Source organism: Moschus berezovskii, chromosome 17, assembly GCF_049115385.1.
Source record: "Moschus berezovskii isolate FMDL1 chromosome 17, NW_MosBer_1.0, whole genome shotgun sequence".
Classification (NCBI taxonomy): domain Eukaryota; kingdom Metazoa; phylum Chordata; class Mammalia; order Artiodactyla; family Moschidae; genus Moschus; species Moschus berezovskii.
The window spans coordinates 40,007,111-40,023,470 of record NC_142476.1 but is presented as its reverse complement, the minus strand read 5'-3'; the positions used below and the strand labels follow the sequence as shown (position 1 = coordinate 40,023,470).

Below are 16,360 nucleotides of genomic sequence, written 5' to 3'. Positions count from 1 at the left end.
CTCTAAATGTGCGCCCTCAGTTTTTTATGGGAAAGGTCATCTCATCTGGGAAGGACAGGGACCTCCTTACCGCCTTCTCTTCCATCAGCCACTTGACTTGGGCTTTCAGCTTCTCCTCCTGCTGTAGCCTTTCCTCGCTCAGCTTCTCCTTCTCTGCCAGGTGCTCCCGCAACTTTTCTTGCATCAAAGACTGCTGAGTTTCCTGAGAACTGCTGATCTTGATCTGAATGGAGAGGAAGGGAGATTGTAGCTGATTAGTCCTGTTCGGGACTAATGCAGGAGTCATTTCTACTACCTTTGCGGGAGGGACAAAAGTTCCCAAAACTTTTTGAAAAATGCAGAAAAACTATGCTTAGCCTAGTAACTAGTAGGGAAGCAGCAGAGCATCATAGGTAAGAGTTCAGACTCTAGATCTAGACAGACTCTCAGCCATAGTTATTTCTAGATGCTTTTTCATTTAAAAGATGAGGTTAATATGAATAAATACTTCTTAGTGTTATCAGGATTGAACGAGATAATGTTGGAAAGCTTTTACCACAGTGCTTAGCACATAGAAGGTGCTCAGTAAATGGTAGTTAGACTTATTCATTATTATTTGCTGAGTGTAAGAGAAAAAGCATTGAGCTAGGGCCAGAAGGCCTGAACTTTTGTCTTGATTCTTCTGCCAACTAGCTGTGTGACATTGAGATAGTCAACTAAGCCTCTGAATGTCATTGTCCCTATCTGTAAAATAAGGAGAATGGACTAGATCAGGGGTTGCCAAACTACTGTCTGCAGGCCAAATCTGGACCACTGTCTATTTTTATAAATAAAGTTTTATTGGAACAGAGCACGCTTGCCACACGCATTCATTTATGCAATTGTCTATGGTTGTCTTTGCTCCATAGGAGCAGAGTCAGACAGGTGTGACAGAAACTATATGTCCTGAAATATTTACAGGCCCTTTGCAGAATATTCTGCCCTTTACAGAAAAATTTTCTTACCCCCGGAATAGATGGTCTTTCTGGTTGGTTGCTGTGGTGGTCCCGCTATTTCACCCTTCCTCTATTCATACCTTTGGTTGTGTAACTTGTAGTGCCTGCCCATATCCTGCCCCCTGACACTGAACTCAGTCATGTGACTTGCTCTGGCCAATGGGATGTTGGCAGACATAACACAAGGGCCTGCTTTCTCTTCCTGATCTCTGCTTCCTCTGCGAGTGCCATGAGAACATGCTCAGGCCAGCCTGCTGGAGGATCAGAGACACGTGGAACAGAGCACAGCTGCTCCAGCTGAGGCCAGCCTAGATCAGTCAAGAGCCAGCCAACACCCAGGCCTGTGAGTAAGTCCATCCAAGACCAGTGGATTCACCTCGCAGCTGGCCCCAAACATGTAAGCAGTGGACAGTAATTGTGGAATACTACTATTGTTTATTATACAGTATTAATATGGCAATAGGTATCAGAGCAATACAATCCCTAAGGATTATTTTGCCTCTAAAATGTTGACATTATGTAACTTTTGGTACGTCTGCTCTCTGTACTGTGGCTAGCTATACTTCTTCCACTGCTTTTAATAAACACAATTTTTAAGATCTAATGTCATTTAAAAATGTCTGGGTTTGGACAGAGGAAAACAAGTCTCCTTGCCCTCCTGGGAGATCTCAGCCCCCCATCTGAATCATTTGGAGTGCAAATGGAGATATAATATTACCTTTTGGAGGATGTGCACTGACTACCCAATAGAGGAACAACACAGTTAAGATGCCCAGTGCCATGAAAATTTTAAGGAGGAGCTGAAATGAACTTTTGGAGCTCAAAGATTACCTGAAGTTCCTGGGTCTGGCTTGTAATTTTTTTATAATGTTCCAGAAGGTATTTCAGATACAAAGACAATCCTTAAAAAGAGAAGCAAGAAGAAGGTAAGTATCAAGTCAATTCACCCTCTTTGTTTTCTGAATAATGTCTTCACAGGGCTTGCCGACAGGAGGATGAGGGCAACGCTACCCTCCCATCAAGATAACACAAGTTGCCGTCCATCTTGTGTTTTTTTACATGGTTGATCAGCTTCAGCTGGGCTCAAATCCAACTTTCTTTTTGGAGGTAGACAATAAAAACCATGCACAGAACCCTTGTTGACTAAGTGTCCACTGTGTACAAAACTGTGAGCTGAGCTTGGGGGATGATATGAAGCCATTCCTCAAGAGACTTAGGTTCAGTCTGAGAGAATAGGTCTAAGTGACTGACAGGAAACAGGCAGTGACCCCAGGTAGTGTGGAAGTGACTGCTGAAGGAGTGGGGAAGTGTGAGGGTCCCAGAAGAAGCGCTATCATTTACCCAGAGTGATCACCACTCAGCTGAGGATCCACTGGGCGTGGGCACTGACAAGTATTCAGAGTTGGAGGGGAGGACATTTCAGAATGGAAGATGCAGATGAATGGTGCCCCACAAGAATAAAAGGATATTAGCATGTGGTTTCTTAATGACATCACAGTGAGTTGATGGTGACATTCAGAGGGACTTGATTACAGGCTGATGGGTAGACTAATCTGGTCTGGTACAGAAACTGAGAGGCTTTCCATTCTGGGTGTCAACGTTTTATTGTGTTCTGGATATGAAGAACATTTGATAGATATTTTTTAACTATGGGGTTTATTTTTCTAAATATGGGTTGATCGAACAGCCAGTTGACTGGGGACGCCCTTAAAAGAAAGTAAGTTTTCCCAGTGTGAACCTTAAAAGGTGGGAGAAGTACGTTCATTTATTAAATTCTCTGTTGGGAGAACAAAGCTTCTCTCCCGATATTTTATTTATTTTTGATTTTACAAAGGGTCTTGATCAGTGGTTGTGCCTTGGCTAGAATTTGTGGGACTTTGGTTGTTATATAGTCGGCACTTAAAAAATCTGAAGCACCATAAATAAAATTATTTAATCATAAAAAAATTGATGCCCTTCCCCCCAACCCCACCCCCTGCCAAAGACGTGCAGGTCCTAATCCTGAGAGCCCATGGGTATTACCTGACAGGGCAGATGGAGCTGTACAGATTTGAGCAAGTTGAGGATCTTGAGATGGGGGCCTTATCCTGGATTGTCTGTGTGTGTCTGATAAGGGCACCGGGGTTCTTACAAGAAGCAGACAGAGGGAGTTTGACTGCAGACAGAGGAAAAGGTGATGTGACAGAAGCAGAGAGGGAGTTGCAGATACTCCATTGCTGGCTTTGGAGATGGAGGAAGGGGCCATGAGCCACAGAATGCAAGGGATAAGGGAGTAAAGACTGGAAAAGGTGAGGAATCAGAATTTTTTCCTAGGCCCTCTGGAAGAGACTGGCCCCTTGACTTTAGCTTAGTGAAACTAATTTTGGACTTTGGGCTCCAGAGCTGTAAAAGAATAGATATGAGTTGTGTTAATATAAGCCACAAAGTTTGTGATAATTGGTTATGACAGCCATGTGTGCACGCATACTTGGTCGCTTCTGTCGTGTCCAACTCTTTGCAACCCCATGGACCATAGCCTGCCAGGCTCCTCCATCCATGGGATTCTCTAGGCAAGAATACTGGAGTGGGTTGCCATGCCCTCCTCCAGAGAATCTTCCTGACCCAGGGATTGAACCTGCCTCTCTTTTATCTCCTGTACTGGCAGGCAGGTTCTTTACCACTAGTGATACCTGGGAAGCCCGTGACAGTCACAGGAAAATAATATCGGGGGGTGAAGGGAGGAGGCAGGATGAGAGATGGGGGATGCAGTGCACGTTCTGGAAGAGGGTTGGGGTTAGCTGGGGTGGAGTGGATGTTGGGGAGGGGAGGAGTAGAGGGAAGAGTTGGGATGGAGGCTGAGGTCAATTTGTGGCCAGCCTAGGACAGTGGCCTAAAGACTGTAAACCTGACTTAAATTGACAAGTGTGGCCTGTATGCCCAGCTCTCTGCTAAGCAATCAATGCATCACCCCACTGTATCATCTGACCATCGCCCCATTTTACAGACTAGGCAGCGGGGCTCTGAGACATGTGGCTGCTAGATGCTGGCAAACAACCTAGCCAGGTTGTTGGGCTCATGGCAGTCGGACTCCAGGATCTGAGTAACTGCTATTTCATCTGCTGATGGAGCAGTGAATTAGCTTAATGAACTGTATTTTTTTTTTCAGAAAAATAACAGATGAATTAGAGAGGAAGGAGCCAGCAGAGTTTCTTAACTATAGCACTACTGACAAATTAAAAGACACTTGCTCCTTGGAAGAAAAGCTATAACCAACCTACACAGCATGTTAAAAAGCAGAGACATCACTTTGCTGATGAATGTCCACATACTCAAAGCTATGATTTTTCCAGTAGTCATGTACAGATGTGAGAGCTGGACCATACAGAAGGCTGAGCACCAAAGAACTTTCCAACTGTGGTGCTGGAGAAGACTCTTGAAAGTCCCATGGACTGTAAGGAGATCAAACCAGTCAATCTTAAAGGAAATCAACCCTGAATATTCATTGGAAGGACTGATGCTGAAGCCGAAGCTTTAATACTTTGGCCACCTGATGCAAGGTGCTGACTCACTGGAAAAGATTGAGGGTAGGAGGAGAAGGGGGTGACAGAGGATGAGATGATTGGATGGCATTAACGCTCAATGGACATGAATTTGAGCACTCAGGGGGACAGTGAAAGAAAGGGAAGCCTGGTATACTGCAGTTCATGGGGTCGCAAAGAGTAGGATACGGCTTAAGGACTGAGCAACAGCTGACATATTGGGCCAGACAATCCTGTTGGGCAGCTGTCCTGTGCAGTGTAAGAATCTTGAGCAGCATCCTGGCCTCTAGCCTCTGGCTTCCAGGAGCATCCCTCACCCCAGTTGTGATGATCAAAGATGAGAAGGTTTTGAGAAACAGAACCGGCGGGGGCGGGGGTGGGGGCGGGTGGGTAGGACAGAGAGAACAGAGCTTGGGGAGGAAGGTGGGCCTTCAAAGACAAAGTCAGGAGTTAGTGGTGAGGACAGAGGGTGTAACACACTTTAAGGTCTTGGTGGGACCAGGAGTATGAGCTGTAGAAAAGGAGTTAAAGAAGCAGTGATCCTGAAGACGCACCAGCTTGGAGGGCATGTTTGATGACAAAGGAGGGAGACACAGAGAAAGGCTGGAGATGCTGACGGAGGAGGTCGTGATTCAAGACCTTGCACACAGGACGGCCTGGGAGGGAGACAGAAGGGGAGACGCAGGGAGGGAGGAAGTATGCCTGGAAGAGAACGCAGCAGGGGAAGACAGAGGGAAGGGGAGGAAAGATGGATGTGGAGGGAGACGGAGGGGAGCTGAACAGGCTCGTGCCTGGGCCCTTGACCTGCGACAAGGCCACCTGCTGAGAATTTCCAGCTTGGAAGAGTAAGAGTAACAACAGTATAATAACAGCGAGTCCCTTGGATTGCAAGGAGATCCAACCAGTCCATCCTAAAGGAGATCAGTCTTGGGTGTTCATTGGAAGGACTGATGCTGAAGCTGAAACTCCAATGCTTTGGCCACCTCATGCGAAGAGCTGACTCACTGGAAAAGACCCTGATGCTGGGAGCGATTGGGGGTGGGAGGAGAAGGGTACGACAGAGAATGAGATGGCTGGATGGCATCACTGACTCTGTGGACATGAGTTTGGGTAAACTCCAGGAGTTGGTGATGGACAGGTAGGCCTGGCGTGCTGCAATTCATGGGGTCGCAAAGAGTCGGACACGGCTGAGCGGCTGAACTGAACTGAACAATAGCTAGTGTCAGTATTAAGCGCTTGCTGTGTGCCAGGCACCATGCCAGGAGTTTGACAAGTGGTATTTTCTAATCATTACAAACAACCTAACAAAGAAATCTGCTTGCATTTCTAGGTGCGACACAGATGCTCAGCCAGGTTAAGCTGTGGAGCTGGTGAGCAGCAGGATCAGAATTCAGACTGAGGTCTGTTGCTGTCTCTCTATTTTTAAAAAAATTGTTTATTTTAAATTGTCATTCTCTTTTAAGAGAGACTAGAGGCTGGAGAGTGAAGGGTTGAGCTGGCCAATGTGAAGGGTGTGTGATAAGAAGGATACCGAGGTGGCAGAGATGGGTGATGCTAGCTTGGGCTGTAGAAGAGGGGTTTTCCTCATTGAGAAGAAGCAATTCTTTATTATATTTCTGGTTACAGAAGTTATGGAGGACAGAGGAGACAGCCTGATGTGCTGCCATCTGTGGGGTTGCAAAGAGTCGGACACGACTTAGTGACTAAACAATAGCACAAAAGTTATACTTGCCTATTACACAAATCCAAACAGGACTGAAGCCCATAAAGTGAAAATTGTCTCTCCACCCCCACAGCTGTAGCCTCAGTGGCCTGCACACAGTAGGTCTGCAATAAATAGCTGTTAAAAGACTGAGTGAAAGTCAAGGCTCATGCAGTCCCATCATACTGGGATAAGACTTTCAACACTTGTTTTTTTCTTCAAATTTCTCTTGTGGTCAGATAATGACACGTGGAAAAAAAAAAGGGTGGAGGGGGGAGAGAACACTGTGTATATTCTATGACAATCTACTTTTTTTTTTTTCCACTTAAAAATACCACTTATCTTGGATATCTAAGGAAGAGCGATTTTCTACATATGGAGAGAAGTCTTTGTAACAAAGTCTTGCAGAAATAGACACAATCAACTGAGCTTGCAAAGAAAAATGTAAAAAGTCCTTTCTTTCCCTTATCAAAAGAAGCGGAGAAACCAGGCGTGAATGAAATTTAAGATCCTCCTTAATGTTTCCTATCTTCCCAAGGGCTTAGTGTTTCTTGTCTTCCCAGCGGGACCAGGCAGCAAATCCTTCACCAATCAGATTTTTTTTTTTAGATCATAAACTTTTTAAAAATTAAGGTATGGATGATGCACAGTATTATATGCTTCAGGTATATAACATAGTGGTTCACGACTTTTAAAGATTATATTCCGTTTACAATTATTATAAACATGTTGGTTGTATTCTCTGTGTTGTACAATATATCCTTGTGGTTTATATTTTATACATAGTAGTTTATGCCTTTTCATCCTCTATCCCTGTCTTTTCCTCCCCTTCTCTCTCCCCACTGGTAACTACTAGTCTGTTCTCTATATCTCTGAGTCTGTTTCTTCTTTGTTACAGTCACTAGTTTTATTTTTTAGATTCCACATATAAGTGATATTATACAGTATTTGTCTTTTTCTGACTTGTTTTGCTAAGCATAATACCCTCCAAGTCCATCCATGTTGTTGCAAATGGTAACATTTTCTTTTTCATGGCTGAGTAGTAATCCATTGTGCATGTGTGTGTGTGTGTGTATACACATATATATACACCACATCTTTTTTTTTGGCTATGCCACGCAGCTTGTAGGATCTTAGTTCCCTAACCAGGGATTGAACCCAGGACACAGCAGTGAAAGCACAGAGTCCTATCCACTGGGCTACCAGGGACCTCCTTACTACATCTTCTTTACCCATTCATCTGTTCATGGGAACTTATGCTGCTTCCATATCTTGGCTATTGTAAATAACGCTGCTATGAACATTGGGGTCATATAGCTTTTCAGATTAGTATTTTTATTTTGGGGGTATAAATATCCAGGAGTGGAATTGCTGGATCCTATGATAGTTTTATTTTTAGTTTTCTGAGAAACCTTCAAACTGTTTTCCATTAGTGGCTACACCAATTTACACTCCCGCCAACAGTGTGCGATGGTTCCCTTTTCTCCACATCCTTGCCAACATCTGTTATTTGTTTTCTTTTTGATGATGGCTATTCTGACAGGTGTGAGGTAATATCTAACCAATCAGATCTTTATTAGTGGGCTGACATCACCCAACAATACTTCAGGTGGTTTCCCTCTACATTACTCAACCTGGATTTCCCTGAGGGACTTATTCCAAGATTTTACAAACCTAGCTTGTTATTACATGCATTTTATCTCTTAGGACAATATTTTAAAAGGCTGGTAGTATGATGGTTAAGAGCAGGGGCTTTGAGGTCAGAGGGACCTGGATGGAGTGCCAGCTTTACCACTCAGCAGCTGGCACACACACCCATTGTCATGACTCTCGGAAGGAGGCCCGGGAAGAGGACACAGCACTCACAGCTAAGAAAACCTGACTTGCTGTCAGATGTAGATGGGGCAGGGGTCACAGGTAAAGTCACCTTGGTGTGAATAAATCAAGCAGCACTACCTGGGCACATACCCATCTGACTGCCACCCACATTTAGTTCACATCACATCAACAGTGATGCTGATGGCAGCCACCACTGACTAAGGCTCATGTGTGCCTCTGTGGTTTGGGAACCACATCATTCAATCCTCACAACTACTGGGTGAGATCTGTCCCCCATTTTATAATGAGTAAACAGAGGCACACAGAAGCCCAGCAACTTGCCCACACAACTAGGCAGTAGAGTCAAACCTTGGCAGCTGGTCTCCAAAGCCCGAACCCAGAATCTTCACTATAATCCAAACCTGGGGCAAGGCCGACAGTGTGCTCAGGCAGGCATCAGATGTTCTTCATTGCAGGGGATGAAACTCTCAACTTTGTCTCCACTCAAGTTAACGACAGAACCTGTCCTCTAGGAACTGGGTATGTAGCTGGTACCTCTCTGGGTCTTTAGAGGTCATGTGGGGTCACAGAAAAAAACACAGCCATTAGAATCACAGTGACCTCAGTTTGGGTCCTGACCCTGCCATGTACCAGCTGTGTGACTCTGAGCACGTTTCATAATGTTATTGGTACTAAGTTTCCTGGCCTGCAAAATAAAGACAACAATAGTACCTAGCTCATTGGGTTGTTGGAAGATAAAAGTACAAGGTACATGTAAAACAACTAACACAGTGACAAGTACCCAGGAGGAGTGAAACAAACCACGGTTCTCATCCTTTTTGTTAAGGAACTGTAAACACAGAAGGCTCTTAGGACTGTTTGTGGTTGGTGATGAATGACTGAAGATCCCCTTTGGCCTCAGTACCTCAAATCACCTTATCACAGTGAAATACTCATAAAAGGTTTTGAGCAGTTTCTGCATGTTTAAAATGAGGATTTTACATGCTTTCCTGAGTTATACGTGCTGTACTGAGTTGTTGCGAAGATGAACTGAGGTTAGGTGTGGAAAATACCTAGAACAGCGTCTGGAGTGCAAGTGCTCAATAATGAATGATGGCCACCATTGTCACCATCACCCTCCTCACCATCTTCTACTCGCTGTTCTCACCGCCACGACCATCACAGTCATCACCACCATCATCTTCACCACCTCCCTCATCATCGCCATCATCACCACTACCCTCGTTATCCTTGCCATTATCATCTGAACCATCACCATCACCATCATCCCTGTGTGGATGGCTCTGGAACTCTAGGACCTAATCCAGAGAATATAAGGAACACTCTAGCTCATCTGGTTCTTTCCAACATTTGATGCTTTGAGAGAATATTGTTAGGGCTGGAAGATAAAAAGCCTTTAACCATTAGCTTCCTCTTCTACTGAATGAATGAAGAATGGGCCATAGTCACTGGCCTCTCTGATATCACCCTTCCACCTTCTTTGATTTCTTAGAACCAAGTATGAACAGGTGTAATCAGAGAACACAGTCTGTGTCTCCCCAACTGGTGTTCCATAGAACATCGTTCCAAGTGTTGTCAGTTCGGGGTAAGGGTAGCGGGAAGGAGAAATGTATTTTGGAAACACCGCATTCTTATCCCATCCTGATAGATCCGTCGTGTGTATCAGTGCAGGAGGGGTTCTGCAGAGACCTGTTTGATACTGCTCAACTCTCCTGACTCTGTGAACTCCAGAGAAAAAGACAGGGGGCCTGAGAAATGCTGCCTGAAAAGAGTCTTCCTCAAGCTTTCTGATGGCTTAACTTTACAACCCACGTTTCTTTAAGGTAATGCAGTCAGTCATGTCCAACTCTTTGTGACCCCACAGATTGTAGCCTGCCAGTCTCCTCTGTCCAGTGAATTCTTCCGGCAGGAATATTGGAGCAGATTGCATTTCTTCCTCCAGGGAGAATCTTCCTGAACCAGGGATCAAACCCGCATCTCCCGCACTGCAAGCAGATTCTTTATCATCTGAACCACCAGGGAAGCCCTCTCACTTTCGTGACGAGATTTAGAGACAGAAGCTGTAATGACTCCTGCGAGTGGGGAGGGGACAGTGCATGCCTTGCTTGGTCCACTGTCACTAGGTTAGAGATCATGGTCTTTTCCTGTTTTAGTTCCAGCTGGAAGAGCAGCTAGAACTGCGGGCCACGTCTCACTGGATTTTACGTACATTCAGGCTCTGTCGTGATTACAGCAATAGCAATACTGGGGTTGTGGAGGTGCAGGGCTGTTGGGAGGAATCCAGTCCCTGCCTCTTCTCTGTGTGGTCTGTGAAGGGCAGACATTTGCAGAGAAGTTAATCTTGGTTTTCTTTTCAAAGATGTTTAAAAGGAATTTATACCATCTTCTGGATTACCTTAGAGATATCCTGGATGGGGTTGTCTAATCACTGGAGTTTATCACTCCCCTAGTCTCATTCATTGGTGTAAGAAATGTCCAATTCAGGCGGCCTCCCTGGGGGGTGGTTTGGCAAGAAGGATCCACAATCTTCAAAACGCTGGAGTCCCCCAGGAGTGGCCCTGGGTGCTCCCTTCTCATTTGATACTTTCTTCCTCAGTGATATCGTTCATACCCACGGCTTTAATCACCATCCATCCCACACGGAGACCAAGCGCCCACCCTGTGGCACGTGCTCTTCTGGGTTCTGGGGCCACACCACTGACGTTCATTTCCAGGCTAGACATCCAGGGTGACAGCTGCATCCTTGGCCCCTCACCTTGGATGTCTCCAGGCAACGCTCACTATCTTTCCCCTCAAATCTGGTCCTCATGTCGCATTCCTTACTGTGGAGTTTTGTGAAGGAACCACATCTGTACTTTCACACAAGCCAGAGGCGAGGAGATCTGCAACCCCCTTTCCCTCTGTGGTTTCTCTGTTGTTGTTGTTTAGTCGCTCAGTTGTGTCCAATTCTTTTGCAGCCCTGTGGACTGTGGTCCGCCAGGCTCCTCTGTCCACGGGATTTTCCGGGCAAGAATACTGGAGTGGGTTGCCATTTCCTTCTCCAGGGGATCTTTCCAGCCCAGGGACTGAACCCAGATCTCTTGCATTGGCAGGTGGATTCTTCACCACTGAGCCACCAGGGAAGCCCTTACCTCTTTTCTAACCATATCTAATTCCATTCATCTTTTAAACGCCCCTGGAATCTTCTCTCTTTCTCCATCCCGCTCTCTGCCATATCAAGGGCTACCATCGTGTCTTATGACAGCCTTCTAGCTGCACTCCAGGGTTCTGTGCTGGCCGCCGTCCTGGACAGTTTCCATTCACAGCTGAGATGACTGTGTCCAAATGCAAGCCAGTTTCATCAATTCCTTACTTAAAACCTTTTATGGACTTCTCTCTGCTCCCAGGCCAAAGCAGAGCTTCCTACCAGGGACCTGTAAGCCCCTGGGCCCCCCATGATACAGCACCCACTGACCTCTCTCATTTGTCCTTCTCTGCCCCACTCCTGCCCCCATTTTTTAGCTCTTGCATGTGTTCTCCTTGTTTCCTGTGATACCACCATGCTGCTATCTTCACCCAGAATTCCCCCACCCTCCCCTGCTTGGCAAATAACTCCCATGCATCCTGCAGAGGCCCTGCCCTCCCTGTCCAAGTCAGAGCCCTGCACTTCTCCTTCAAAGCAATTGTCCCCATTAAAGTTTTACATGTGAGTGATTTTTTGCTAACTGCCCATCCTAGCCTATCACAAGATGTGCTCATCTTCTCCTACAAGAACTCCAACATTAAAACTTGCTGCTGAATAACCATCGACAGGAGAATGTTGGATCCCACCAAAAAAAGATACCTCACGCCCAAGTGCAAAGGAGAAGCCCAGAAAGATGGTAGGAGGGGTGAAATCATGTTTAGAATCAAACCCCATACCTGCCACAGACACTTGGAGGGCTCAAACAAAATCTTGTGTGCACCAGGAAACCCCACAGAGACTGAGCCAGACCTGCCTTTGAGTGTTTGAGTGTCTCCTGCAAGGGTACAGGTCAGCAGTGGCCTGACGCAGGGGTAGGGGCTCTGGGTGCAGCAGACCTAGGTATGTCATAAGCCTTCTTGGAGGAGGTCACCATTAACCCCAGCACAGAGCTGCCAAACTTACACAGGACTGGGGAAACAGACTCTTGGAGGGCACAAACAAAATCTTGTGTGCACCAGGACTCAGGAGAAAGGAGCAGTGACTCCACAAGAGACTGACCCAGACTTGCCTGTGAGTGTCCAGGAGTCTCCGGCAGAGGCATGGGTGGACGGTGGCATGTGGCAGGGTTGGGGGCATTGAGTGCAGCAGTGCATACACAGGACCTTGCAAGGAAGTAGCGATTATCTTCATCACCTCCACCATGGTTTGACCTCAGGTCAAACAACAGGGAGGGGACACAGCCCCACCCATCAAGAGAAAACTGGATTAAAGATTTACTGAGCATGGCCCCACCCATCAGAACAAGACCCAGTTTCCCCCTCAGTCTGTCTCTCCCATCAGCAAGCTTCCATAAGCCTCTTATCCTTATCCATCAGAGGGCAGACAGAATGAAAACCACAATCACAAAAAATAATTAAACTGATCATATGGACCACAGCCTTGTCTAACTCAGTGAAACTATGAGCCATGCCATGTAGGACTACCTAAGATGGATGGGTCATGGTGGAGAGTTCTGACAAAACATGGTCCACTGGAGAAGGGAATGGCAAACCACTTCAGTATTCTTGCCTTGAGAACCCCATGAACAGTATGAAAAGGCAAAAAGACAGGATACTGAAAGATGAACTCCCCAGGTCGATAGGTGCCCAGTATGCTACTGGAGAAGAGTGGAGAAACAATTCCAGAAAGAATGAAGAGACGGAGCCAAAGCAAAAACAACACCCAGTTTTTGTTCCAGGTGATGGAAGTAAAGTCCGATGCTGTAAAGATCAATATTGCATAGAACCTGGAATGTTAGGTCCATGAATCAAGGTAAATTAGAAGTGGTCAAACAGGAGATGGCAAGAGTGAACATTGATATTTTAGGAATCAGTGAACTAAAATGGACCAGGAATGGGTGAATTTAACTCAGATGACTATTATATCTACTATTGTGGGCAAGAATCCCTTAGAAGAAATGGAGTAGCCCTTGCAGTCAACAAAAGAGTCAGAAATGCAGTTCTTGGGTGTAATCTCAAAAATGACAGAATGATCTCTGTTCATTTCCAAGGCAAACCATTCACTATCACAGTAATCCAAGTCTATGCCCTGACCAGTAATGGTGAAGAAGCCGAAATTGAATGGGTTCTATGAAGACCTAAAAGACCTTCTAGAACTAACACCCAAAAAAGATGTCCTATTCATTATAGGGGACTGGAATGCAAAAGTAGGAAGTCAAGAGATACCTGGAGTAACAGGCAAATTTGGCCTTGGAGTACAAAATGAAGCAGGGTAAAGGCTAACAGAATTTTGCCAAGAGAACACACTAGTCATAGCAAACACCCTCTTCTAACAGAACAAGAGAAGACTTTACACATGGACATCACCAGATGGTCAATACCGAAATCAAATTGATTATATCCTTTGCAGCCAAAGATGAAGAAGCTCTACACAGTCAGCAAAAGAAGACTGGGAGCTGACTGTGGCTCAGATCATGAAATCATTGTTGCCAAATTCAGACTTAAATTGAAGAAAGTAGGGAAAACCACTAGACCATTCAGGTATGACCTAAATCAAATCTCTTATAATTATATAGTGGAAGGGAAAAATAGATTCAAGGGATTAGATCTGATAGACAGAGTGCCTGAAGAACTATGGATGGAGGTTTGTGACACTGTACAGAAGGCAGTGGTCAAGATCATCCCCAAGAAAAAGAAATGCAAAAAGGCAAAATGGTTGTCTGAAGGGGCCTTACAAACAGTTGAGAAGAGGAGTGAAAGGCTAATGAAAAAAGGAAAGATATACCCATTTGAATTCAGAGTTCCAAAGAATAGCACTGAGAGATAAGAAAGTTTCCTCAGTGATCAATGCAAAGAAACAGAGGAAAACATAGAATGGGAAAGACTAGAGATCTCTTCAAGAAAATTAGAGATACCAAGGGAACATTTCATGCAAAGATGTGGACAATAAAGGACAGAAATGGTATGGACCTAACAGAATCAGAAGATATTGAGAAGATGTGGCAAGAATACACAGAAGAACTATACAAAAAAGATCTTTATGACTCAGATAATCACGATGGTGTGATCACTGGACTAGAGCCAGACATCCTGGAAAGTGAAGTCAATTGGGCCTTAGGAGGCCTCACTATGAACAAAGCTAGTGGAGGTGATGGAATTACAGTAGAGCTATTTCAAATCCTGAAAGATGATGCTGTGAAAGTGCTGCACTCAACATATGAGAAATTTTGGAAAACTTGGCAGTGGCCACAGGACTGGAAAAGGTCAGTTTTCAATCCAACCCCAAAGAAGGGCAATGTCAAAGAATGTTTAAACTATGGCACAATTGCACTCATCTCACACACTAGCAAAGTAATGCTCAAAATTCTCCAAGCCAGGCTTCAACAGTACGTGAACCATAAACTTCCAGATATTCAAGCTGGATTTAGAAAAGGCAGAGGAACCAGAGATCAAATTGCCAATATCTGCTGGATCATCAAAAAACGAGAGAGTTCCAGAAACACATCTACTTCTACTTCATTGACTATGCCAAAGCCTTTGACTGTGTGGATCACAACAAACTGTAAAAAATTCTTCAAGTGATGGGAATACCAGGCCACCTTACCTGCCTCCTGAGAAATCTGTATGGAGGACAAGAAGCAACCGTTAGAACTGGACATGAAACAACAGACTAGTTCCAAATTGGGAAAGGAGTATGTTAAGGCTGTATATTGTCACCCTGCTTATTTAACTTACATGTAGAGTACATCATGAGAAACGCTGGGCTGGATGAAGCACAAGCGGGAATCAAGACTGCCAGGAAAAATATCAATAAACTCACATATGCAGATGACACCATCCTATGGCAGAAAGCGAAGAGGAAATAAAGAGCCTCTTGATGAAAGTGAAAGAGGAGAGTTAAAAAGCTGACTTAAAACTCAACATTCAGAAAATGAAGACCGTGGCATCTGGTCCCATCACTTCATGGCAAATAGATGGGGAAACAATGGAAACAGTGACAAACTTTATTTTCTTGGGCTCCAAAATCACTACAGATGATGACTGCAACCATGAAATTAAAAGATGCTTGCTCCTTGGAAGAAAAGCTATGATGAACCTGGACAGCATATTCAAAAGCAGAGACATTACTTTGCCAACAAATGTCCGTCCTGTCAAAGCTATGGCTTTTCCAGTAGTCATGCATGGATGTGAGAGCTGGACCATAACGAAAGCTGAGTGCCAAAGAATTGATGCTTTTGAACTGTGGTATTGGAGAAGACTCTTGAAAGTCCCTTGGACTGCAAGGAGATGCAACCAGTCCATCCTAAAGGCAATCAGTCCTGAATATTCATTGGAAGGACTGATGCTGAAAATGAAGCTCCAATACTTTGGCCACCTGATGCAAAGAACTGACTCATTTGCAAAGACCCTGATGCTGGGAAAGATTGAAGGTGGGAGGAGAAGGGGATAGCAGAGGATGAGATGGTTGGACGGCATCACTGACTGGATGGACATGAGTTTGAGTAAGCTCCGGGAGTTGGTGATGGACAGAGAAGCCTGGTGTGCTGCAGTCCATGGGGTTGCAAAGAGTTGGACATGACTGAGCCACTGAACTGAAGATCCTATCCTTTCCTGAGACCATAAAATCTGCAAGGGCTGGGATAGAGTCTGTTGTCTCAGCAATACTTTATTATGGAAGAGTTGAGATTCACAGTAAAGAAGGAGGAGTTTTATAGCCAAGATCTATAGTCTACCTGTTTTTGACCCCATTATATCTCTGCCCGGCATGGTGCCTGGTATCTAGTAGACCTGTAATAAATATTTGCTGAGTGAAAGTGGTTCATATCCTTCCACATCTCAGATGATAAAGATAAGGTGAACAATATTTATGTCGGCATCATTTCTGTGTGTGAAAAAATGGAAACAACTTAAATGCCCAAGATAGAGGATTGGCTAAATAAATTATGGTACATCCTACACAGTGGGATTCCTCATCATCAGTGACAGTGATGATGTGTGTGTTGGCGTGGAAGGGTGCTCCTGATGTACTGTTAGGAACAAAGCTAAAGAAAACTGGGTATCACATTATTTTTTGGTAAAGTTAATAAATCAATAAACATTTACAGGTAGAACCTATTCTATGATAGGTACTATTTTTAAATACTTTAGATATATTAATGCATTTT

The 16,360-nt window shown here is 44.8% G+C and overlaps 1 protein-coding gene and 1 long non-coding RNA gene across 6 annotated transcripts in view; one reads left to right on the top strand and one right to left on the bottom strand.

Moving 5' to 3' along the window:
* The window catches only part of FHAD1 (forkhead associated phosphopeptide binding domain 1), a 164,560-nt gene that overhangs the window by 51,741 nt on the left and 96,459 nt on the right, over window positions 1-16,360 (bottom strand). For all 5 annotated transcript variants that reach the window (XM_055419258.2, XM_055419260.2, XM_088845339.1 and 2 more), the window contains 2 exons: window positions 1,806-1,876; window positions 71-223 (listed from right to left, as the gene is read on the bottom strand). In XM_055419258.2, coding sequence (XP_055275233.2) covers window positions 71-223; window positions 1,806-1,876 — 224 coding nt within the window. The remainder of the gene's footprint in view (window positions 1-70; window positions 224-1,805; window positions 1,877-16,360) is intronic.
* On the top strand, window positions 1,192-2,130 carry LOC148775133 (uncharacterized). The gene is made up of 3 exons (XR_016039607.1): window positions 1,192-1,371; window positions 1,609-1,853; window positions 1,953-2,130. It is a non-coding gene; the product is annotated as an uncharacterized LOC148775133 (long non-coding RNA).